Here is a 26,922-nt window from a genome sequence, read left to right as displayed (position 1 = left end):
GGAAGTACAGTGACATCAATTTTATAATGATGTAAGCAATTGGCATCTGTAAACGCCCTACTTAAATTTACATAGTATAACTTGTGTGAAGTGGAAATCATAGAATGGTTTATGTCAACTAATGTTATCTTTAGATGCTTTAACCCTTTCACTGGCAAGCGTAGTGTTAAAAGTGACATAAAAATTGTCAAGCTGCTTTGTGTAGGTCAAACAGACGCTTATCTACACATTGTAAGTAAAATTATCATGAAAACCTAATTTTCTGCATAGTTCCTGATAATGAATTAGTTGCATTAGAAATTGTGTAAGCATCTGGCAGATCAGGTTGCATCAGGCAGGGCAGAACTTGGCTTCTCAGCTTGACAAGTGCATTGGCAGAGAAAGGGTTAAGTCTGGCCTAAGTTAATAATACTGCTGTACAAGGTGAGATAGGTGCATTTTACTTGGGGTCTGTTATTTGATTTTGTTATTCCAGAGAAATTCGTTACTAAACTAATATTCTTATCAGTCGATACTTTGTGCAATGAAAGTTATGTAGTAAATGTGTAAATATTTATTTTTTATGGATTTCTTGTTCTGTGAATAAGGAAGATTTGTGTTTAAACATGTCAGCATTCTGTTTAATTGTGTACAGTACTTGGATAAACTGATTCAAAGATTTTTAAGTACATGCCTTAAAATGATCACTAATCTTCACTCTGTTCCTTAAAAGGAAGACTTGTTTTGAATTTCATCCATTAACATTTCATACCTGTCATGGTAACTTAATAGCACCCAAATTGGTGGATGTTCACAGCCATTTAGAAGTTCACCAACATTTCAGAGGAATGTACTGCCTCCTTCAAGGTCAAAGAATAAGTCAAGCAAGAAGCTGACAAAACAGATCATTTCAGCTTGCTGGCTTCTTCCATGACTTACTCTTTGACTCTGAAGAAGGAGGCTAGTGCAGTTCTCTGGAACGTCAGTGAACTTCTAGTAGACTATGTATCATAACATCCCAGAAGATGGTATCCTTCATAGTCACCGTTGTTAGAACCTCATATCCAAAATAAGTTTTTGTGTTTCGAATAAATGGAATATTGTTTCAGTTCCTATAATTGTGTGCTGGAACCCTGGTTTGTATTAGCTCAATTTCTGTTGCTTTATTACTGCATTCTTAGCACAAGAGATCATGTATCACACCATTGTCTCAAAAAAGTGTCATTGACTAGTATCCTTTGCCCTTCTTCATCTACAAGTGCAAAGGTTGACAAAGAGACTTGCTAGTGACATAAGAGAATGCTGTGTTGCAACTTGTTAGTGCTTTAATACTATTATTTGTATTATCGTTCTTTATTGTATTTTTTTCAAGTGTTGCATATTCTTACTAATTAATTCCATTATCTGTGATTTGTTAAGAATTAACATCCGCAGTACTGGATTAGTGGAATATAATTATTGTTTTTGAAAAATGATATTTCAATTTTTGTGTTTTTAATTATCATAGTGTTCTCCAAAAATGTAACTGCAGTCCAAATAGGGGTCTTGGTATTTTGTACATTCTGTATATGAGGAAATTCAGCAGAGTTTTTCCAGAGTTGTAATGATAAGTCAGAGAACTTGGGTAGTGAGTTGCTGTACAATGTATTGAACCTTTCAGTAATGACACCTGGCGAGTAATGTGAAAATATATTGAGGATCACAAAACGTAGAAACTTGCTTTGTATTTATAATAATGTATGTCATGAAACAGGTTGAATGTTACTTGTATTATTGCTTTATGATACTTTACCTTTTAATTTTTGCTATGCAATTGAGAGATACAATAGCAACGCACAGTTCTAGTCATATATATATTTAACTTCAAATTTCAGTAGTAATTACCATGCAACAAATCACTGATAAGTCAAATTTCGCTGATATATATACTGAAGGCTTTTATATGTTAGTATAAGCCCATTTGTTGGAATTATGTTAGCCCTGAACCAATCAGATGGACTAATTGTTGCTTTCAAAAGCATGTGTTTCGTAAGGCCACAGTGTACAGATGGTATAAGCAATGTTACGAAGATGCCGGTCTGTGTACAATGTTATATATTTTATCAATGTTATTATTCAAGGTGGAATTACACATGCTAATGACATATATGTATATATATGTAAAGATTATGTCAAATGACAGTCATAAGGAGACTTGAGTTGGGAACAGTACATGTGTTGTAAAATGAGCGTCAGTTTTTAATGAAGTGTTTGATGATGGTTGATTCATTGATATTTGATACTACAATTGTAAATATATATATATACTGTTAGAGAACTTGATGGCTTTACAGTAGTATTCTGTCCTGAGAAAAACATTGTTCAGCAGATTTTGTTACTGTTGCATGTTTACCTAGTACAGTGCTGTATTTTCTTTGCAGAGTAGACATTCTTCTGTTTTTATTTGCAGTATCTCTGTTATTTTACGGTAGGGGAAACTGTTGGTGCTAAAATGAGTTTCAAATTTGAAGTGAATGTTTGATGCTGCTTCTTGCTCTACACCATGATTTCTGTGATTAGGAATTTTAATGCAGGGTCTGCATATGAACATAAAATTATTGGTTTGAATATATTTTTATGTTATATGACAGTTATATAGTTAATTTCTAATGAAACTTCCCAATATTGCTGAGGCAAGAATAATGACACTTTTTGTATACTTTCGTTACACTCATTCTGTTATTAAGGAGAATGAATTTCATTTCTTACATATAAATGAGCTCACCCTGTTTAAAATTACATGAAAGTAAATATGAAACCGGCCTTGAAATTGCATATGTTGAACTAAGTGCACTACAGAGGTGGTCATGTATTGAACTCAGTTCATTGTAAGAAAATTAGGTTTTGGTTTAATGTTGAATTGGTTAAGATATGTTTAAAATTTAAGTTAATAAGTTGGCCTATATGAAATTGGATATGGGGTTATGTCATGTTCATATAAACAGGGCTCTGAGGTTTTCCTCTGTTGAAGGCAGTTTGAATGTAGCGAGTCACATATTATTCCAATATTGCACCAAGTCTGGAAAGTTTAAGGTTAGAATAAAATAAATTGGTAATGTTTTGTTCCGATGCAGTTGTGGATTCATTATAGAACTATGTTACAAAAATCAAATATTTGCTCCTCCACCCCAGTTTTCCTGAATAATAGCACAAACATGCTACTTCTTTTACATCAGTATTCATATTTCTTGGGTCCCTCAGCTTGCTTTCCAGTGAAATTGCCCCATTTCTTAAGTTCAGCACTTTTCTGTTGTGGAGAATGTTTTAGGTTAATTGTTTAGGATTTATAAGATGACAGAAGTGGAGTGAAGAAATAGTAATTTACTAGTCTTATAACTGGTCTAGAAAATCGAGATTAACGGTCGTGGGAATCCGTTACACTGACTGCGAAACACTCTGTATCTGCAAAAGTTGGCACTAACTTCGCCAACAAGTGGTGATAGCTCGGTTTGTATTGTTTGCTTGTGGACTAAAGGCCACGGAAGACTGTCACACAATAACAAATTTTTGTGTCTGTACATTGCATAGTTGGTTCCCTTGTACTTTATTGGGTAAAAAATGCTTCATAAATCTTTCTACATTTCTTCTCTGTCCTGAATTTTGACATTCATTCCATCCTATTCTGTTTCTTCTGGGTGTGTTTCAGATTCACAGTTCCTGGATGCATCAAGGTTTTCCCTGCGTCTTTCAGGTTATCTTGCCTGCCATACTTATATTAATGGATAAGTAACTAATTTGGGTGATAGATGAAAGTAGGATTTCATGTCTAGTGTTTACACACACTACTGGGTTGACGTGTTTCATCTACTTGGGGTGGAAATGAAGTCTTCTTAGATCTCAGATGCATGGGTATGGAATAAAACTGTGATATTCCAGAGACTGTCCTCATCTCTATCAGCAGAAATTCATGTGATGACACAAATTTTCCTACAGATGCACACACACGCACTCTCACACATATGTACATACACCTTTATTTGTTTCTCCTGTTGTTATTCCTTGCCCATTCTTCGTCTTTCACATTAAAAGTTCTCTCGTACCCTTCATTTCCTTTATACTGTTCATACCTTTATCTCCTTTCCTCGTTTCTCCTGTATTCGTTTCTAGTCATTTTTATTTGGCTGTCCTATTGTCATTTGTCTCCCTTTTCTTTCCTACCTGTCCTTTACATGAAAATGATTTAGGTAAATATTGCTGGCCATTTGATGGTTAGTGCCCTCTATTGTATCCTAGCTATGGTGCTAAAGGTGAGACCTACAAGATTACTTATAGTATATGTTTTGAGTTTTTTCCAGATAATATTAATGACACTACTTTCTAGTGTGACAAGAATATCCTGCTGTTGTTGTTGTTGTTGTTGTTGTTGTTGTTGTTGTTTGTGTGTACGTGTGCGCACACTCTCTCTCTCTCTGTGAGGAGACACAGTTTCCTTTGAAAAGTTAATAATTACTTACCTCTTCAAGAAAATGCCAATGTTTATAGATCCTGAAGATTCATACCATGTTCACAGAAGGCTACCAGTAGATTCCATCCTAATCCAGTTGACTTCAGTCCACACCTTCACATCATTTCTCATAAAATCCATTATTATTTTATCCTACAATCTGTGCTTAGACCTCTGAAATGGTTTCTTCTCTTTGGATTTTATAACCAGAACTCACTGTTTATTTGTCATTTCCTGCATTCATGCTACATGTCTCACCCAGCATTTCCTTACAGATTGTATAACTGTAACAGATAAAGGCTGTATATTATGAAGGTCTTTATTATGTAATTTTTTCAATTTTGATATATTTCTTCTTTCTTCAGTGTAAACAATATTGGATTACTTTGACATTAAAAGTATTTAATATGCCTTTAAATTTAATTTGTTCCATTCTGGTCCCTCACACTAACAGATTTACAGTTAAGTTTATTTCAGTCCAATGCTGCCACCACTTTAGCACTTAGTTACCCTGTAATGCCTTTAAACTTTGCGTCCATTCCAGTTCATTTACACAGGCTTGGATTTCTTTGAAGCCCTGTGAGTGACAGTTATGAATCAACTGCACTGGAAATAAATCTTTGTATTTCCTTTTGTAAAGAGGACATCAGAAATGTGTTTCTGACTGTGCAGTAGTAAGTGTTTGGGTGTATTTAAAATGTTTCATAGAGTATTTCTGGAAGCCAGTTTCATGAACCAAATTTGAGATGTCTGTGGGTGCTTATAGTATGTGTTCAGATTTGCGAGGGTAGTTTAGTAAAAGGCCATGACATTTACCATCCCACGAATCTATAACCATTTTATCATATGCACTAGTGCTGCAGCAGATGGCTCAGATCAGAAGTAAAACTGAATAATATGGCGCTGCTGCCACACACATCTTGGTTTGTGTTTTGCTCCCTGGTAAAACAAAGTCATTATTCTTACCCTTTCATATTTACATTTGTTTTTTTTTTTAAGTTTGCAATTTAGCAACACTGTCAGTATTGAGACTGTATAGTTTTAATGATGGGATGATTAATGGATATGGGGCTGGACTGAGAATTGGCAAGAGAAACTGAAGTACTTTGAGAAAATCTGCCACAGTGCCACTTTGTCCATCACAAATTTCACATGACCTGCCTTGGGATTTGAACTCAGGTTGCCATGGTGAGAAGCCAGTTACTAACTGCCTCTTGGCCATCTTCAGGCAATTGTTCTTTTATTGAAATCGTTGCACTGCAATCTAAGTCAATATATTTCCATGCTGTTTCATATCATTTCTCACACTACAGTGTGTTTGTTTGGGAATAAAACTCTCAGTCCTTTCTGCGTTATTTTCGTTTTATGGCATCCGTATTTCCATAATGTATAATATGTGTTTATTGTAAATGTAAAGATGTATCATTTTATGAATATACTATTTCTATGTGTATGTATGTTTTCTTATATGAGAACATAAATATGAAGGGAGCACAAAGATAGAAACCTCAAAATGAAAGTAACACGAAATGGAGAGAGAATTTTATCAAACGCATTTTAGTGGAACAAACAACAGCATGGAAATATAGTGACTTAAGATTTAGTGTGGTGCGACAGTTTCAAAAAGTGAACAGTTACCTGAAGCTGGCCAAGTAGGGCTGAAATATGTAGCAATCGAGGGGATTTTTATGTTGTTTTAAATTAAAGAGAGATTGTGAACATTTTTAAGTTGCATTAAAGACAGATGAATGAGTGAGTGATAACATCAATGCAACAGGATGCTCAAATATAATATTAAGACATGTTGCATTGCATACTATTATAATTTACCTTTGTTAAATGTATTTCTGTTAACATGAGTATATGAGATTCATCTGAGAAATGTAATTTCCTTAGAGAGCTCTGCTCTCTTACAGTGGTAAATTGGATCCCATCCAATTGTACATTTTTACATTAATTAACCAAAGTGTTCCTAAAAGCAGTGAATCAGGTATCCAACTGTCAGATCTTACACTACTTTGGTCAAAACTGTGTAAATATTGATTTAATTTTCTTATGGAGCCACCAAACAGGGTGGTTTGGGGGTAACACTTAGGCTTGTATTTTGGAGGTGCTTGGTTTGATTCTTGGCCAAGACACTGGCTATCCTGGCTGAAGGTTTCCATTGTTTTCTTCAGGCCTTCTAGGGGAATACCAGGCAAGCACCTGAAGCTGTGATGCCACTTTTCCAGATCCTTTCAAATTCATCATTCATTCTACCATCTGACGCTATACATAGTCTTGATACTGACAGGGTTTTTGAAAAACCTACAACCTTTTTATGGGGAGTCATGCTTTGCTTGAAGGCTGTCAGACTGCTATTCATTGAGGGTGGGTGGTGGTTGACAAATTGAATTTTCTCTACAGATTATGCAAACATTGATAGGCTATTTTATATTAATTGAATAGTGTAAGGGAGATCTCCATGCCTAGAGAAAGAAATGAAATCATTGGAAATGTTGTGCACTGTTGTGTCATCTCTCACGTAATGTGCAACAAGCCTCAAAGCTGCAACCATATCAGATTATAACAATCCAAGCAGAACCAGCCCCATGAGCATGCAAAGAGTTAAATTGATGGATATATTTCTTTGGTGCAAGTACTTATATAGTGATTGCAGACATATTATTACAGATTTATGTAATTTACATGTGTAAGGTTGACCAGAAAATTATGTTGTTTATTTATGTTAAGATTTTATGAAGTGAGTATATGTATTGTATATGTGCTAGGCTGTAGTTATGTGATGTGACAGTCTTATGTGCCTATATTTTTTATGTCATTTAAAAATATTATATAAATTGTTTTAAAAATTTCATATAATGCCATTATGAATGAGCAGTCAGTTTCAATACATTTATCAGAAGTAAACTGAACACAGACACCGATGAAGCTAAATATTCATCAGTACAGTCTCAGTATAATTAATGTGTTGACTTGTGAAGTAGACAGTACAGTCTGTGCCATTGTCAGTAGCACCTTGTGTCCTGCTGTGCCCGAACTGCCAGTATATTATGTCAGTTGATTCTCCAGGATTAAGACATGAACTGGAACAGCTGGAGTTTGGCTAAACTGCTTTTGTTCTGTGTTCTTCGGCCTAGAATCTGGGCCACAGTTACAGGATTGCTCATGTCATGTAAGGTTGAAACATTAGCATCAGGTGCCTAAAATTGAGCCTTGTTGAATTCACATTTGTGCAGATCTGGCTTCAGCAGATAAACCAGCAATTCTCATGTGTGACTGCCAGGTATTTTTGTGAGTAATACAGAAGTGGTTTGATGTAAGGTGGTTTTTAGTGTTGATCCATCATTAGGATTCCTTTCTGTCTGTTTTTCCTCAAGAAACTCCATATTTAAATGGTGTACCCACATTCCTGCTAATTGAATATATATACATATTTTGGAATACCTGCTTCAGAATTCTGTCTGAAATTGAGTGCAGCCATATTAAAGTTTTTCTTGAGAATTGCTGGGGTCAACTATCATATGAACCTGACGTGCTGTATTGTTGATCAAAAATTGTATGAACATGTATTTTGTGGATGACCTTGCCAATTTTAGTTATTTGTTACAAGATATTGTATGTAATTATGTGACTGAATTTTAAAAAAAATTACTCCTTCTCCAAGATGTGAACTGGAACGGCCCTGATCAGAACTGTATATCATGAGAATACTTTGTCCTTTGTTCATTGTTTATTCGGACAGATTTAAATTCAGTCTGTTCCAGTCAGGACCTCTCTCTATATCTCTCTTGATTATCTATCTATCTATCTCATCAGTTGCGCTGTGTACAAGCAACTGCAATAAATGGCATTGCTCTTGAAATGTTGGCGTCTAGTTATTTTCTTCTCTGATTCTGATTAGGGGTGTTCCAGGTGACAAGGTGGTGGTGTGTAGTTTTGGTGTTTTGGGAGTACTGATAGATATGTTGTTTATGATTGTCTGACATAATGTTGTGTAGTAAGTAATTTCTCCCACCTTTGTAATGAAACAGCCCTGGTCAGATTTAAAGAGATCTGGAACAGATGCGGACCAATTTTCTGGCAGATTGCCCACGGGTACCTCCCTACATTAGTAAGACATTCAAACCTAGCTGTATATTCATCAGACAGCCCCTGCACCCCATCCACTTCTATCCAAGAAACAAATTTTGTGGCTGTTTTTGGACACTCCTGGAAGTACAAATGTGTTATGTGAGCTGTTTGCTATATGAGAGCCATCTGTTGTGGCTTCAATTATAAGAAAAAACGGTAAATCTACAGCATTGGGGATTTATGATCATGGAAATGAGGGAAAGAAGCATCAGAAGTTTCCGCCTGTAGGCCAAAACATATCGGAACAATTTTTTATCACAGTAAGATAATGAATATTACATCATCGTAATTCTGTAATTGCTTCTAGTAGTTAGTAGACTTCTTTATAATACTAAATTTTAATTACTTATAAAATAAACAACAATAAGTCATCTCTTAGTGAATGAAGTGACTGGTTGTAGGTAGCATGGACTGGAATTCATTTCTGATAGCGGCAGGATTTCCCCTTTTGCCACCATGTATGGGGGGTGGGTCTGCCTAGCCTCGGCTCCCATGTACTGGATACTTGGTGCTCTTTTCCTGGCTGGAGCATGAAGCTAGAGCGTGGTAGAGGCATGATCACACCTCTTTCTGGTGTCAAGGTTAATGCGTGTGGCTTTACTTCCCCATATGTCTTCAGAGAGTGGTACTCTTCAGCAGGTTCAGCTTTATCTATTTGTGAAATATAACATGGAGGACATGTGTTCCCAAGTAGCATTGTAGTGTGTCACAGAACTTCTTATGTCTTTCCACAGGGAACACTGATGTGGGTGTTTCATTACTGGTAATGTTACTGTAGGTATTCAGTGTTTTGTGTCGCATGTCAGATACTGTACTGTACTGAGCAGTTGCCAAAAGCCACTCACTTCACTGCTTAATAGCAAATGAATGACAAGACTGTACTGCGTTCACACATCTTAAGCTTTCTGCAGCTAGATTGCTAAAAGTGTTATTTGTAGAAAGGCAGTTGTTGGATGAATCGCTCCCAAATGCTGTGTAGATTGGACAGTTGTTTTCAAGTTTTATTTAAATGTTCACATGATCTAACCCATGAATTTCTCTGAAGTCTTAGAGCGCTTTCACATGAGCTCTCATGAACTGGCTCACTAGAGCCGCAGCTCCAAGAAGGACATTGTTCTCGGTGTTGCTTTTCACACGCATCATCTGGCTCCACAGAGCCGGCACATGTGAGCGGCCACCCGGCTCTTCTAGCTTGCAGCCAGCTCGAGCGTACTGCTGGTGGGGCATGCAGTCTTATTGAGCCTTTCAGATGAGTGCATGTGAACTCGGCAGCTAGCAATGTCACTGCCATTCTCTCCACAGCGGGAATACATCTCATGTTGGTGTCTCTCTGATGGAATGAAAACCTCAAACTGTTGTGTAATTCATCGAAAGATATGGACATTCTGCAGTAATTAAAAAAGTTTCTTTCATCCTCCCGTAGCTTATGAAACAATATAAAAGCACCCTTCTTCTGATCTCAAGCTAATTATAGGGTGAACCCATAATGTTCGATTACTTTCCCTTTTCTTTTTTTTTATTAATTGCTAGGATTAATAAAATTGCAGCCTCTTCTGGTTCAAGCATGACTACACTGAATTGCTGTCATGCTTTTGGTGTCTGCAGTGGCTCACATGAGCAACTTTTGGGAATAGGCAGCTAGCTTAGCAGCTCCTGTGCACTGGTTCACGAGAGCTCGTGTGAAAGCGCTCTTATTGTTTCCTCAAGGAAGTACAATGCTTCATGAAAAGGATTTTTCTTTAATAGATATTATAGTGTTGAAGTTGTTGAATTATATCGTTACTTAAAATGTTGGCCACCAGAAAAAAAAAGAAGTTATTCTTCTTACATAATGCGGCAGATTCTTGTGAGGTGCACCTGAATATTCAGAAAATGGAATATTCTGAAGGATGCAAGAATGGGTTACTTTGTTACTGTGCCAGACACACTGATTGTCCCTTGGAGTCAGGGGGTTAGAATTCCAAGAGAACATCAGGCTGTCATTTTCTTAACATGTCATTGTCCTCTGTGCTTCTTCGTGGGGGAATATCATGATACATACGTTGTAAATGTTTTTAGATTTCTCAAAATTTGAACAGTCATTCCACTAGTTTCATGGTAAATACATCTAGGGTTTGAAATTTTCACAGATTGGTTCTAAGCAATTGAAAAAAAAAAATGTGAGATTTTAGGTTCTCATGGCTGTTAACTGAAGAGTACTGTTTTCTGTGATTACACACTGTGTAGTCTGGTAAATAGTTACCAAGGTTTAGGAGGAACATCCTGTCTCTATCTTCAAGATGAGTATTCTTCTACCCTGAAGATGGTGCCACCATATTAGTCTGAAATGGTGGCATCTGCCGACCAGATTATATGGTTTCATGTCCTGAAAAACACATTACATTCAACAAAAATGCTTCCCCTAAATTTAAATCCCATCACTATATGGCATTTGTGATTGTAAATAGACACACTTTAAAGTTAGTGTGCAGCAACATTTATTTTATCAAAGGTAATTTTGTCTCTTGGGAGTTTCATCCATGTCCTGTGGAGTTAAGTGCTGAAAAGAAACCTGCCTGATGACTTGAAAGTGTCACTAAAATTCGGGACCAGAATAGGATGTAATTTAGCTGTATTTGAAAGGACCAAATACAATTGAAAAGGGTATGAAATCTATAAAGCCTTCAAGGCTAACACCAAAATTTGTATATATATCCATTAGCAAGGCTTTCACAAATCCCAGAGGATGCAGAACATATTGAAAGGCTGGAATCATCTATATTTATATTAGACTGTGTTTTAACAGGGTGTTCTGGTTTTCAGTACAGAATTATTACAGAAATTTGTGCAAGGTACCGCTTAGTTGGAATATGAGACAAAATGCTACAGAGATTTATTGCTGTTCATGATGTTTTAAAATATCAGTATATACATAAACAGCCTGTGCCAGCTGTGTTTCCAATTTGAAAGTCTTGCCAGGGCACACGTTCTAAAATCATATTTCAAAGCAGAATGATTGATGTTTCGCGTGCTACATGGTGATGCATTCTAATATCGAGTTAGGTGTATAGATGATCCAAAATATTGAGTTAAAAGGGATATACAAGGCCTGTTTGAAGGTACTAGCCTGACATTTGCTTGGAAAAACTGAGGAAAACCACAAGATCTTCAGTTGGGATAAACTACTGCTCTAGCCAAGATTCAATCACAGACAAAATATGCAGTCCTATAGCAGTAAGGTTATGCCATTCATTGCCAATTTTATACTAAGCACTTTTCTTGTATTTTGTTTTGACAGGTGTGTTTTAAATGCACTTTCAGACAATCAAATGCCAGTTCCATGCTTCCATGGGCCAGGATATTCCTTCAGCAACTAATAGTTTTTCAACCAGTTCAGAAATCCCTTGTATGGAAAGGGGAAAACCACGCTATGATCATGAAAGACCACTAATGTGTCTTGTTTTTTGGTGGTTAAATATTGTTTCTGTGAGATCTAGAATTAGCCAAGATAGGTCAGTGGCTAAACTGACTGGCTGTGATCTTGATGACAGGGGTTAGATTCCCAGCAAGGTAGGGATTTTTCTCTTTATCACAACACTTACATAGGCTGTGGAGCCCGTCCTTCTGTCCAGTAGGTTTTGGACTCGCTGAAGATATAAAGTTGTCAGTAAGAAGCTCACCATTCATCATCTTGTGCATCCCATGCATTACATGCATTACCTTCAGCTCACCTGCAGAGAACTTTATGGCATGTTGCTTCAGATGGGCATTTAAGATGCATTCCTACATCTCTATTTAGAGATGTCCCAGGTGGTATCTTCTGTGAGGTTTCCTAGCCAAATCTTTGTATGTATTTCTTGTTTTACCCTGCTTGTATGTTCTGCTTCATATCTTCTGTGCTGTCATGTTTATTTTTCAGTCTTGCTGATAACAAAGATGTATTCTTTGAGAACACTGAATTTATTATCATTGTAATTTTACAAATTAATAACAAGTTGTGCGAAGAGCTAATCACTTCCTCTCCTCTGATAGGACATGGACCACGTAGAAAATGATGCCTCCAACAATTATTCGTTGCCGCAGGAACATCTTTACTGAGTTGTTAACAACAATAGGATAATACACAGACAGACTCACAGAATGTGCCCAACAATTTTCTATAGTTGCATGTATTGGTTAATGCAGGAGTTGTTTTTGGAGCAGTTGTCTGCTGATGAAAGGAGGGATACGCTTTACCAGGCCGTTTCCTAGCAACAGTGGGAGGGATGCACATAGACACACAGACTGATGGGAGGGATTTATGAAGTATGCTGTTGAGATGAGCTCAGGTGCCATGACACACATTACCAAGTTTTATAAAGATTGGTTCAGGCATTCAGAAGTTGATATGAGGGATTCACAATGCTCAGACAGCATGGAGGTCATATAAGCCTACTTTTTTTTTTTTTTAAATAAGGAAAGTATACCATTTTTTTAAAATAAGGAAATCACATTTATTCTGTATTTCGCTAGTTTTAAAAATTGAATTTTTTCTCACAGCATAATATTAAAGTAATATAAGTTTAACAACTGAGACATTCTGATAAATGTCTTAGTGTAGAGTTTGGTATTTCAGGTTATGCAAAGTCAGCTGACTCAGTTCCAGCCAGTCTGTGGACAAGACAGAGGAGCAGCAATTCATCACCTGAATTAGATGGTCCCGGAAGGGAAGGGGTTGTTACAACCTTACTTCTGGGAAGTAATGGTGCATCTCCCCCATTTGTAAGAGCCCCGGCTGAGGACCGATCAAAGTACGAGAAGTTGATATATGACTTTGAAGACATTTCTTCTGATGATAGCCACGCCAGTCAACTGGAAGCTGGTAATATTTATTTTGTCACTATTAACATCACTGTTATAAACAAATTGATAGGTTAGTTTGGTCAACAGTTTAAACATTCAAGACTTACCATCAGAGTTAGTCTTTTCATCTTCCATATGATCTTCATTTAATAAAATTATCTAAGGCAGATGGACTCTGCAAGATGTTATGTTCCCTAACGGCTTTGTCAGTATGTTTCTCTACAGTGAATGTTCCATCTTTTTAGAGAATTTGTTATAAGAAAAGCAGGACTATTCCACGCATATATTCATCTCTACAATCATCAGAATGGTTAAAATCTAAATTTTTTTACACTCCATCTAATTTTTTCAGTTGTCAGGAAAATAATTTTGGCAGTAGAACATGCATGAAATTCCTTGTTATTTTACAAAGATTCTAAGAAAATGATACTTGAGACCTTGCTCTCATAGTTCAACAGAAATCCCAGAGGTGGCACATGTTTTACCTTGGTGAGATAACTCTTTCAAATCACATAAAGATGAAAACAGTGCAGAAGATAGCTTGTCAGTGTAAGTAAAGCATTAAAGCCAAGTTCAGCACAGAAACATTTGTCTGACTAAAATTTCTATAGCTTTCTTCTTTTCACACTCTGTAAAAATTGTGTATACACCTGTGACCTTATAGTCTGCTGGCTTGGAGTTTTGATAATATTCTTTTAGTTTAAAACCTTTTTATACAGAAAGTTTTGGAAATGTTGATGTGTGGAAGCTGCTCCACCCACCTACCCAATGTGGTGGAATTGTAGGAATAATCAGGTTTTGGGATTCAATCAGAGGACTCTCTGCTGCTGGCTGGGCTTGTTGACTGTGAGGCCGTGTGTTCAGTGGGGTAGAAGTATTAGTTCTGTGTGGATGTGTCAGATTTGAAAGAACTATATTGCTCATACAGTTCTTCTGCTGTGCTGTCAAATGAAAAGTGCATATTGTGAAAGCAATATGAACATTAAAAGTCACAAGTGATTTAACTAATAGGTATTGTTTTCCAAATGTATTTCATGGGGTTTTGTATACCTCGTTATTGTTCATGAATTGCAAATAAAAATCCAGCGTCACAATGCGAGTTAAATCATGTACAACATGCTGAGTAGACCGATCAATATGTTGATTGGCGATTCTTCAGTTATTTAGAAACATTTTCAGCCGTGTATGTTATATAGCATTAGAAAGATGACACTTGTGATTAGTGAATTGGATAGTATTTGGAAGGAAGCAGTAATTTACAATTTTGAGACACTGTCCTGGTGGATAGACACAGTTTTCTCATTGTGAATTTACTTTATCTACTTTGTGCAAAGAATGTATAAAGTGTAACAAGACAGTGCAAGGGGGGACCCAAAAATAACCGGAAACGACCTGTTGTGCGCGCATGCTTAGTAGTTACGAGTTGTGCTGCTAGGTGGTGTTAGCTGGTGGTCTCCCGCGACTGTTAGTGAGCTGGCGTCAGTCCGAGTTAAGTGGTTTGTCTGTGGTGCTCTGTTGTGTGCGTTCCTGTTCAACCCTTTGGCGATTAGTGAGATGGCCGACCAGAAGGAACAATTCTTTTAAGAAATTCTGGATTGTTCTGCACTTTACTCTTCAAGTCGCGGCAAACATTTACGCGGTTTTCTCTTTGGTCATCTCCGAGCAAGCGAGGAACAAATTTTGCAGACACCCGTCTCATGTGCAAACCTTCGGTTAAAATTCGCTGGACCGTGCTCCATGAGATGTTCGTTTCCTCAGAAAGTTGGTCAATGGTCTTTCGACGATCTTCATCAATTGCACGTTTGATTTTGGCAATGTTTTCGTCATTTCTTCCTGTCGAAGGACGCCCGGGGCGTGGCATGTCTTCTGTTGACATGTTGCCAGATTTGAAACGGGAAAACCACTCGTAGACCTGTGATTTCCCCAAAGCATCCCAACAGTCTCAGCTACAGTTTTCCCTAACAGAAAGCAAAATTTCACGCACACTCTTTGTTCCTTCTGGTCGGCCATCTCACTAATCGCCAAAGGGTTGAAACAGGAACGCACACAACAGAGCACCACAGACAAACCACTTAACTCAGACTGACGCCAGCTCACTAACAGTCGTGGGAGACCCCCAGCTAACACCACCTAGCAGCACAACTCGTAACTACAAAGCATGTGCGCGCAACAGGTCGTTTTCGGTTATTTTTGGGTCCCCCTTCGTACAATATGAGTATTCAGGTACTGTATGAGGGAAAAATATGTTTAGGCAACATTAAACTTTCTGTATATAGAAGGCTTTTAAATATATGACTTGTATGCAGGAGTCAGCCTGGTTCTGATTTCAGCGAGAATACCAGCTGCCATGAGTGATGTAGCTTTATTCAGCCCTTTCATGCAAATGCCAAGGTGCTGCCTTGAAATATATCTTAACCACTTCATGTCTTTTCCAGTTCACTGATTATAAGCACTGTCCATGTATATGTAACCTTTGTATTTGATATAGCATTATTACATAATATTTCATCCAGTGAGTAAATGGAAACATTTAAATCAGATTTAAATATTTGCAGATGAATCATCATTATTTATTAGGAACATGAAAATGCAAATTTTATTCACTATTTCATCTACAGATGACAACCGGGTGAAGAGAAAACGGCATCGAGTACGGACTAACTTGGCAGATAGGAAGGTCAAGAAAGATGTTGCCTCTACTAATCAAAATCCTGAACCAAAATATGGAGATCACTTATCTGATGACTCTATTGGTATGTTCCCTCTTTTAAAGCATAATCAAAAATAGATAATTATGTTAGCATTAAGTACCAGGCTGACTTGAATGATACAAGTCCTTTAGGGTTGAGTAATGATGTGTGATTTATTGTGAACGTAAGAAAAGTTTTTATGGTGTATGAAGTTGTAAATGATGATGTCAAGAATCCATAAATATTTAGAAAGCTTATGAGATGTAGTTTAACTGTGTAAAGGTTCCTGTGCTAGTGAATATGAAGATTACAGTCTTCTGAATTGCGATGCTGGGTACTGTATTGGATACACACAGTGTTTTGGAGTAACCTGCTGTTTTCGTGTAGAAGCTAAAATGTGGGGACAGTAAGCCTTCCAAAATGTTGGGCTTTCATCTATCATACTACATGGTATCAGATGCTAGAAGACAGGATTCACAATAAAAAGCATACACTTTACTGATGTGAAAAATCTAATGTCAGTGTGTGTATTATCTTGTGCTTCAGGGATTATCGGACTGCACTAAATTTTGTGAAGGCTGCAGCTTGGTGTGGGAAAACCTTAGGAATTTGATAGCAACCATGGGAGTAAAGCAGACATGTTGCATTCATTTTCATGTCATATAACAGCTTCATATCCAAGTCTCTTGCATAGATATTAATTTTTTGTAGCACCATTATCTGTATTTTATTTGCTTTAAGGTATTTCTAATTTCACATTTTTATCGTTGATAATTTGGGAGAAATTAAATTTTTAAAAAATGAGACCATTTTAATTAAATACTGTTGTGTAATTCATGCTCATATAAATCACGTACAATAAGGGTTGGCATTCAGGTATTTGAAACAGGGTTTGAACATAACCTGTAAACAACAAACAACAAAGAGAGATTTCACAGTATTTGGATAACCATAAGTTAAGTGTAAGTTATTGAGCCTAGTGGCCTCTGTAGTCTAGGGGTAACGTTCCCACCTCATGACTCAAGGTACGTGGGTTCAAACCCGGCGGAGGGAACAAGTCCTCCGGGAGGAACCTTAAGCTGTGTGTCCCGTGTCATAGATTTATGGCACGTAAAAGATCCCCATGTCTCTAGGAGACCTCTGAGCAAAATTAGGTAAAGTTTCCTGCCCAAGTAGTTTCCAATTCCTCCAGTAGACGGGGAAGTATCAGGGACCACTGCCAGAGAGGGCCGACCTCCCTGGCAGAACGGGGCTGATAGCGAGCACCAGTACTGGAAGGGCATGGCAACTAGTAGAATAATTAAAGGGGGACGCACAATAGATCAACAACTGGTCGCAGTGCATGGGGAAACCCACCCCGTCCAAAATAATAATAATAATAATAAGTTATTGAGCCTGGATAGCTGAGCCGCTTTAGTCACTAGTTAAGCCTGGATGACCATGATTTGATTCTTGGCAGAGGCAGGAATCAGCTGTGGACCCATCACGTCTGTCTAGTGGGAATTGGGAGACCTACCGGCAGAAGTAAAATGGCCAGGGTGTGACACTGACTTCTCACCTCCATCTGTTGCGTAACTTAAGACTGATCTTTACGTTGTGGCACTTACACTCTGAGACAGTTAATCATAAGTGAATAATTTGTTACTAGAAAATATTATATGCAAGGTGAAATTTGTAAATGAATGCTGATGATGCGTATTTTATGCAATCCACAGGATCAGCCAGTGACCTGCGGGCTATGAACGAAGATGAACCACAGGGTGAAGAGGAACATAGGAATGACCGTACTCTGGGGCTTCTTAATGATGAGACTATATCAGAGAGTATCATTACGTGTGGTTCTTCTGCTTACCATGCAGAATGTGAGAGCTTGGCAACCCATGATGATGATGTTGAGAGATGCTGTTACAAGGCTCCTGTGGGTAAACGAGATGCTACAGCCATCTGTCAGCAAACTGTTGTAAAGGACAAGGGCGACAGCAGTGATGGCCATGATCTTCTCTTTGTGGGGCACCGGTATGGTGAGAAACCACTCCTTGCAGACGACGAATTGGACCATGATGATGATGAAGGTGGTGGTGGTGGTGGTGGTGGAGGTGGAAAAAGCCCTTCTCCAGTTCAGAATAGCTACTGGAGTCATCGTACAGAAGAGGAAGCTAATAAAGGGATGTTATGGGAGAGGAACTGCCTCAGAAAGGATATTTTAATAGACGTATTTGCTTTGGCGCCATTCCAGAAACCAACAGGAAGCTCTTGTAGGAGAAGTTCCAGCAGAGGAAGCAACAGAAAGGTTTCAGGACATTACCAGAGCAGGAGCCAGCCAACTAGTCAGACTGTGTCCCCAATGGATATCCTTACAGGTGGACGCAAGTCATCCCTTCTCATCTCGACGTCTCCTCTCCCTGTCCCAGTTACACCTCCAGAAGATCCTGTACTAGTACAAGGAACACCATTGGTAGATTTGGGAGAATCATCAGGCTCAAATTCTGTTCCTTCAACTGAGTCCATGTTTATTACTGCTGCTACACGGCATGAACATGAAGAGGGTCCGAGGAACCTTCCTCAGCGCAGGTATTCCTTCTTGCCTTGAAATATATGGGTTTTTCTCTCTCCTGAAAGTTCCCCCCTGCCCCAATTCGGTGTTTGATATATGCATGGTGTGGAAATCTTAGAACACATTCATCTAGTTTATTAAAACCCACAATTCTAGTTCTGTAACCCAAAATTGTGTTTATATTTCCCAGTTTCCCCCTGCATGCTCTATGTATGTCTTTTATATTTAAAAAAAAATATTGTATTATTGATGGGTGCTTTGATAATAAGGTTAATACCAGTGATTCTGAGTAATATATCAACTCTTTCCATTGCAGTATGTGTACATCCTATTGTACTCTAACACATATCTCTGTCTTCCACATGTATAGGTATGAGAATGTCCTTGATACACCTTTTCAAGAGCAGAAGGAGAACTCAATACCAGACGCCCTGTGCAGCAACAGGTTTGAGAATTCCATTCTCTTTGCTTCATCAGTTCCTCCAATCGCAGAACAAGATGAAGAGCCGTCGGATGGAGGTGGAAGCAACAAGGATCTGTTTGGTTCGTCTCCATTCAATTCTGGATCATATGTTGTTAATCCCTTCAGCAGCAGCAGCAGCAGCAGTGCCAACAGCGGTGTTGTGATGGCCAAAAGTATAGTGTCGCCATTGAAACCATACCAGATAACAACTTCTTCACCCTGTGTTTCACATCAGCAGGCTTCTCCATCCTTCACAGATCAGTCTCAATATTTTAGTCCCTCCCAGAAGTTCCTTGTGCCAAATCCTGAACGACATTGCCTTGAGTCACCAGGCAGTCCATCAGATGCGGTCAGCATGACCTCGTCAGTGAATGCACCATCTCTCCCACCTGGAATTATTCCAGGTTCGGCTATGCTTAGGCTGCTTAGTCAGCCACAGCAGGATCTGTTCGGTGCAGTTCCGTTCAGTGACGTGACTACACAGATCCTTACCAAACATTCACAACCAATTAATTTTCCAAGACCAACAACCCTACCTCTCAACCACATGTCACCAGCTAATGACATTGTTCCGAAATTGAAATCCGATCATAAGCATTCCTGCAGCGTGAGTCCGGCAGCTGTAAGTATTCTGAAGTTGGAACCTCTTCACTCCTGTCATTTTCAAGAAAATGCAGACTCTTCTTCCCTATCAGAAGCGAATAGACATAAAGGAAATATTGATACCTCGCCAAAGCTTCTCCAGCTTAAGGATAAAAGCAAAAGTGGTGACAGATCTAAATACCATCTCATAAAGGACTGTCATACTAGTAAGTTAGAGAAAGTCAATGTTCTCTCATCAAAGTTATCACATAAGACTGGGAAATCTGCAGCTTCTTCAGGTTTTAAGAAGTCTTCTAAAGTTTCAAAGAAGGTTGGAGGTGAGAAAACATCAAAAATGGTGGCAGCTGGGTTTAGTAACATGAGTTTTGAAGACTTCCCGAGTGATGAGGGAGACGAGGGATTAACTGAGCAAATGGTCGTTCCATTTGAGGTGATTCGAGGTGAGAAACAAACACATGATGGAGAAAGGAGATTTGGCTCATTGAAACGACGTTCTAACCCGTTCTCTTGAGGAACATTACAGGTAAGCAACAGTTACCAACTGCTGAGTAATCCGTAATTCTAACAAGGGAATGGTCTGACACGACATGTCGAAACCTGCCCTGATTTTTTTTTTACTGCAAGAGTACACACAACAAAGTCCACTGTAAAAATTGTAGCTGCAAATACATACTACAAGTATTTTTTAAAAATTGCCTAAGTTACTCATTTTTTCTGTATGCAGAACCGCTTGTACCAGAGGTTTGTACAACCCCAGCCTAGGCTGTGAGTCAGCTGTGTTGCGTGTTGCGTACTGCTCTGGTCCGGCTCTGCTAGGGGTGGACATTTCTCCAAGAGTCTGGCAGGCTACAATATTGGCCATGTTCAGCAATTTTTAAAAAATACTTGCAGTGCATATTAGCTAAAATTTTGACAGTGGATTTTATTGTGTGTACTCTTGCAGTGAAAAAAAAATAAGGGCAGGTTTTGACATGTCGGATCAGACCATTCCCTAGTAAGTGACATTGGTGACATAGAGCAATGAACCTCAATGAAAGAAATAAACATACCAAAATAACAGGGTGTCTTCAAATTTGAAACTATAACTTATAACAGATTAGTATTGTGTGCAAATGTGGAGAACACGTTGAAGGTTTGTCTGATTTTAAGAGTGAGGGCTGCTACAGATACTTCCAGTGGAAATCCAAAAATTGGACATTACTTGCCTGAATTATACAGGTTATATGTATAGAAATGAAATAAAATTGCTTCAGTCTATTTCCATCCTGTGCCTGTTTTCCCCAAATAGTGGCTTTGGTGATATGAAAATAGAGCAGCATATTAATTAGCACGGTTCTTTCTTATCATTGAGCTGTTAGGAATTGTATAATTAGGCAAATATTAATTTGCACAAGAAGTGACACAAATAAATATATCTAGTGAGTAAATAGTTTTTATACCATTATATCATCAAGATGGGGCACATGGTAGTGTATTTGGTTGAGGCACTGTGCTACAAGCTGGAAGGTTGCAGGTTTGATTCCTGATGGGGCCATTGGATTTTTCATTTGACCTAATCCTTCAAGCCTTCTTTATTATTTGTACCAGTATGAAATTGGTTTAATGAAATGCAGAATAAAAATTAAGAAACACTGTTTGAGGGCTTCATAACAAAATATACAGTTCTGTGAGGAACAGGTTTTCAGCTGATGCATCCAGAAGTATTTCTTGCATGTGTACTTTGTTGTGTTCCCAGTGACTGTCTTTTGTTTTAATGCTGTTGAAAATGTAGGAGAGATATATAACCAAAGCGCAAGTTAATGTTACTTTACTTTGTATGCCCTCTTCTGACATAGTGTAAAGGCATTTTCAAGACCTGTCCATTTTTCTTTTTCAGTCTTGATTTTGGCAACCTTTTATTGCATTTCAAAGAAAGAGAACCTTCACTGATTGGTTCAAAAGACTTATTCATAACTGTTATGTCCATGGATTAGTTCCCAAATCTTGGGGTGGGAGTAATGATGTTTGCAAGTCTTAATGCACCAACTCATATGATATAACGCACTTCTTCCTCTAAACTCACCTTCCTCAGGGAGAAAATTAAAAAAAAAATCTGGTTATGACCCTCTTAAGTCCGTCATTTCACAGACTGGAAGAGACTAATTTTGTTGTTAAGTCCTTCTAAAATTGATGGCGTCCACCACTCCAATTCCTTCAGAAGCTTTTAATTTTAACAGTAACCTGTGCACTGATAGTGGAGTTATGGACATAATAAAAGCATTTTTGGTAAACAACATATGTTCAGATTGGATACATCTTCACTACAGAATGCTGTTCAGTATGATGTTATTGCAGCTTTATGTCAGAAGACAATCTAAGCAGGTCTTACAAGTGCCTTTTCAGTGGGTTGTACAAGTGAGAGACACCAGGTCTCAAACCACTGAGGCAGAGTAGAGGCTTCGGGACTGATTATGGTATCTTCTGGGTGTATTTGTATATTTTCTTTCGTGCAACACTAGTTTGGAGAAGAGAAATGTATATTGGAAATTTTTGCAGAATAAAAGATACAGCTAGAATTCAGAAGCAATTATGAGGAAGTTATTGTTGCAGTATTTATCAGTTTCTTTTGTTGATTTGATGCCTTCAACAAACTGATCAGAGTACCCACACAAGTACCACCAACAGGGTTCAAGAAAGTATAGGCAAGGCAGTTATGTTGAGAGAAAGCCAGCTCCATTATTTGTGGAAAAAAAAGGGAGGTTATTCAAGTAAATTTGCAGACACCCTAGTAGTAGTCAGTATATTTATAAGTCACCCAGGTGATATCGTATAACAGCTATGTGATGTTTCATATTCCGTAAGTTCATTAAACTTCTGAACAGTGTATTTATCTGAATGAAATTTTGGAGGAAAGAAAAAAAAAGCAAAAAAAAAAAAAACGTTTTACTGGTCTAACGTGTGTGGATTTGGGAGAATACGCATTTAAACAAGACCAGACAGGCTGATAATAAGAAATTGTCACTGTGCTTATACTTTGCATGGATGTTGGCTAAGGAAATCTCATATCTTTTTACTTGTAACAATATTATTTTGTGCTGAAAAAAAGAAGTACTTTGTGTATGTATGCTTATTATGAATATTGCAAGAAATTGTAATATGTAGGCTGTTATCAAAATTTAAAGTAAACAAAGTAGCAGTGAAATTTGCAAACATAATTGCATTTGCTATGGTTCCTTTTTTCATATACCTTTCCCATCTGTCACCTCTGATTAAGTTAAATCACTGTTAATCTGGGGAATAAAATGTCCACCCTCAAGTTATCTTAAAGGGTCCGTGGGTGAATATTGATAGGCAAGGCTAAAACTTCAGGTGGTAATATTCAGTTTGAACTCAAAAGAGTTTTGACTTTAGCAAATATGTACTTAACAAATTATTCAGCAGTAGTATAATTGTTCTCAATTGAAAACTACTTATCATAGCTGTCTTTTGTTAAGTATGGGTTATATAATTACATTATGTATGTATAAGTATTACTCCAGAAGAAATGCTGTAGATGTTTTCTTGAAAGTTAAAATCTGAACCACTTGAAATATTCTGCCCAACACATGCTGTTTTTTTTTTTTCAAGTATATTTAGAATTATTCAAAATGTTGTAGTAGTACGTGAATAACATAATTTAAAGTAGGCAGTTTCTGTAAGACACAACAAACTGTCCACAAAAAGATGTTAATTTGAAATATACACCCCAGAATATTAGTTCCTGTTCTGTGCATCTTGAAAGAGCCCACGTGAACCAAAAAATGAGGTATGAAGGAATGTAATCATGTGGATTGTACCATTTAGTTAAGACATTACAGCCTCGAAGACCTCATTATTCAGATTCACCACCAATAAAACTTCAAATCTGACAAGATTTGTTGTATGCATGATTGTATTGTATACATTATATAGTTTTGATTTCCACATATTGAAGTATGCACTTCAGTCATGAAGCTCCAAATAATAAAGTGCATTTACGCAAGACTGCTGACTGTGTTTAATGGACTGTAATTGAATATGCACTTTATTACTGGGGGGAATAAGGAAGAAGGAAGGATGAAGAACAAATTTGGAGTCTGCATGCTGTATATTGCTTTTATAGGTTATGAAAATTACACCGAATAAAATTGTTGGAAGAAGTTCAGGAGGAGTTTTGTAATTGTACTTCTTATCTTAATGTCTGTGGATATGAAGTAACTTCACATGTTCTAAGTTGTGTCAGGAATATAATGAAGTTAGAGTAATGTAAATGAATATTAGCCACTTCCATACTGTATAATTATAACCTGATAAAACACATACAAATATTTCATAGATACATTTGTTTTAAGTGAAGAATTCTTATGGGATATAATGTCATGTAGTCTGTTGAAGGTCAACTGACATTTCATGTCACCTCCATTTTCAGAGTTGAAGAGTAAACCAAGCAAGAACCCAGCATGAAGCAGGCAGCAATATTTTCTTTGCCCCTGAAGATGTAGGTGATGTGTTCCTCTGAAACAGTGGTTGATTTCCATTAGACCGCACAGCATTATATCCCAGAAGATGGAATTCTTCATAACTACTGCTGTATGAATCTCAGATCCTGCATTTGTTTTAGTGTTGACAGGCTGAAGAAATACCATTTTTCCATAAAAGTATGGAGTACATAAAGAAATAAAATTAATTTGTTCAAGGATTTCATATTAACAGGAAATATGAAATCTGAGCAGAACTATTGCTTATGCTACTTTTCATTAAATGTTTTATTTGAAAGGCTAGTAATACATACTGAAAAATAATAATTGCAGAGCTCTGTGATGTTTCTGTGCATAATTTCCTCAGGTATACATGTGTGCTGTCTTTAAGTAGAATATGCAGATTTTGAAAGTAAAGTATGTGACACCATTTGAAAATAGTTGACTTTGAACAGATGATCCATGCAAAACTTGAGGCATTATTTCCTTCAGCCAAATTTATAATTTTAGATTCAGCTGTTTTCACAATGTAGCTTGTCTTCTCTAATTCTGTTTCAGAAAGTACTGAACAGTATATATTGCCAAGTAAAGTATTTTCCTTTCATACTGGGCAAGTAATTTTATACATTATCAAAAATATGTTTGCGAAATTTATTCATATCTGGTCTAAGCAGAATAGTGAAACAGGAAGGTAGTGGTGTCTGTAATTTGGTTTGTGGCTATAATGGCACCTTTATGACAAAAATAATATTCTTTTGCTTCATGTGCATTTGTATTCCAGATTCAGTTTTAATGATATGTTCTAACCAAGTTTCTCAAAGATATATCGACATGTATGAGATCGCTTTCATATTTTAAATGTAATTGTGTGTAAATTTGGTAAGGCATGTGGTGGAATACTGTTTTACCGCTTTGTTTGTTGAGTATTTATGGGAATATGTTATATGTAAGACATGTTGAAGGTCATCTATATTATTCATTGTTACCATAATGAACTGAAGTTGGCAAATAATTTCTTTGTGTTTAATTCTGAAAATGCATTATTAATATTGAAGCAGATTGCAGGTTCCAAGGATATTGTTGATGTATAATATTTTGTAAGTAAGCATGTCATGTATTATATAGTACTAAGGAATGTCCCCTAAAGATATCATCTGGGTGTACAAAGCAGTGCTGTAATTTAGTTGACATTTGAAGTATTAGAATTTGTGTGGAGCAAATTTCCACTACCAGTGGACATGGAGAAATATGAGGTATGCCTAGTAAGTTAGTAGATTTGTTATCAGTATGCTGTGCTGTGTAGTGTCTGGTTGGTCTGAGTTCCTTGACATGCTGCACAGAAGTGCATTGGCCCATTTCTTTCATGAATGGAATTTCTTTAAAGTATTTTGCTACACATTTCACATATTTTATCTATTATGCTGAGTTGCAAGGAAGATTATATTTCATCTTGCATAATTGATGTGTTTGGTTCAAGAATATTACTCCATTTATGTAAACTTAAAAGAACTAAAAATGGATAGTTAATTAAAATTTGTATTATAGCTATAGTCACGAATGCTGTAAATGACTGAAGTTTGTTCTGTGTGGTTTACCAAAACAAATGGTAACAAACTTTGTTATTCTTTTTGGGAGCTATTCATTTTTGACACCAAACTCTTCAGTTGCTCAGTAATATTGTATTTTAAAGTAAGGCTATGTATATTTGCGTGGTAAATATTGAATTATTATTAAAATGTTATTATTATATGATTTTTAATTTATTTATGTTGATTTTTAAACTATTTATATAATTACATGTTTTTTCATTCCAGTATTGAAATCTGTAAAAGAATAAGTATCATTGACAAAGTATTTAATAATGCAGATAAATTAATTGCTAAATCAAAAACATACCTGTTTTTGTTAATGAATTCAGTAAGAATGTCCATTTTGGCTTACAAGGTGGACCAAGCTCAGCCTATCCACATTCTTGTTATTAATATAACCAAGCTGCAGGGACAATCTGAGGAAGCTTATTAGGGTTATAACAGCCAGAATGGTGAGAAAATTAGTATTTGTTTAATAATGTTGAAATCTTTGCTCTGTATTGATTAATGGGTGTGAGACAGTTTCTAGACTACCATGTTGAATTTCCCACACACAACCCAATGAATTGTAATCCTGTGTTCTAGAATGTTAGCGTGTTTCTGCATCAGCTGAGAGTTATTGTAAATATGCCTTCTTAAGGTGAAGTTTAACATGGTGGTCATTGTACTGCTTCATTAACCAAGTGCCTGCCAGAAAATGAATGATAGTTTTGTAAGATGTTTGTAAGTTATCAGATATTATATACTGCCTGTTATTAAAGAAGAAAAAGCTTTAACAGAATAATGGTCATTTAGAAAGTGTGTATGTATATATACAGGGTGTCCCAGGAGGAAAGGTCAATATTCTGGGAGATCATAGTATCTGTCATTCTAAGCAAAAAAAAAAAAAGCGTGAAAGTAGATGTTCCTATTCTGATCGGTTTCTGAGATAGAATTGTTTCAGTCTGTACAGACACGCAGCATGCCATGTCCTCACACAAACTGCAAAGTGCATTGATTTTGGTGGTGAAATTCTCGGTAATGTATTATACTAGGTAAACCTATACTGACTTTGCCACTTGAACAATAAATACCGGTATTAGAAACAGTATGTAATATCGCTTTCATATCAACAATTTTGGAACTGTACAG

The 26,922-nt window shown here is 37.0% G+C and overlaps 1 protein-coding gene across 4 annotated transcripts in view; it reads left to right on the top strand.

Annotated features, from left to right (window-relative positions):
- The window catches only part of LOC111873683, a 58,244-nt gene that overhangs the window by 27,053 nt on the left and 4,269 nt on the right, over positions 1-26,922 (top strand). For 2 of the 4 annotated variants that reach the window (XM_023868610.2, XM_023868608.2), the window contains 4 exons: positions 13,191-13,436; positions 16,036-16,170; positions 17,823-18,678; positions 19,032-20,624. In XM_023868610.2, coding sequence (XP_023724378.1) covers positions 13,191-13,436; positions 16,036-16,170; positions 17,823-18,678; positions 19,032-20,238 — 2,444 coding nt within the window. In that variant the 3' untranslated portion in view covers positions 20,239-20,624. Of the gene's footprint in view, positions 1-13,190; positions 13,437-16,035; positions 16,171-17,822; positions 18,679-19,031; positions 20,625-24,153; positions 26,886-26,922 lie in introns of those variants that run through there. The other 2 variants (XM_023868609.2, XM_033755157.1) reach the window with 2 other exon arrangements.

This window comes from Cryptotermes secundus, unplaced genomic scaffold, assembly GCF_002891405.2.
Source record: "Cryptotermes secundus unplaced genomic scaffold, Csec_1.0 scaffold1651, whole genome shotgun sequence".
NCBI lineage: Eukaryota > Metazoa > Arthropoda > Insecta > Blattodea > Kalotermitidae > Cryptotermes > Cryptotermes secundus.
Note: the sequence above shows the minus strand (reverse complement) of the source record. Positions and strands in the feature narration are given on the sequence as shown.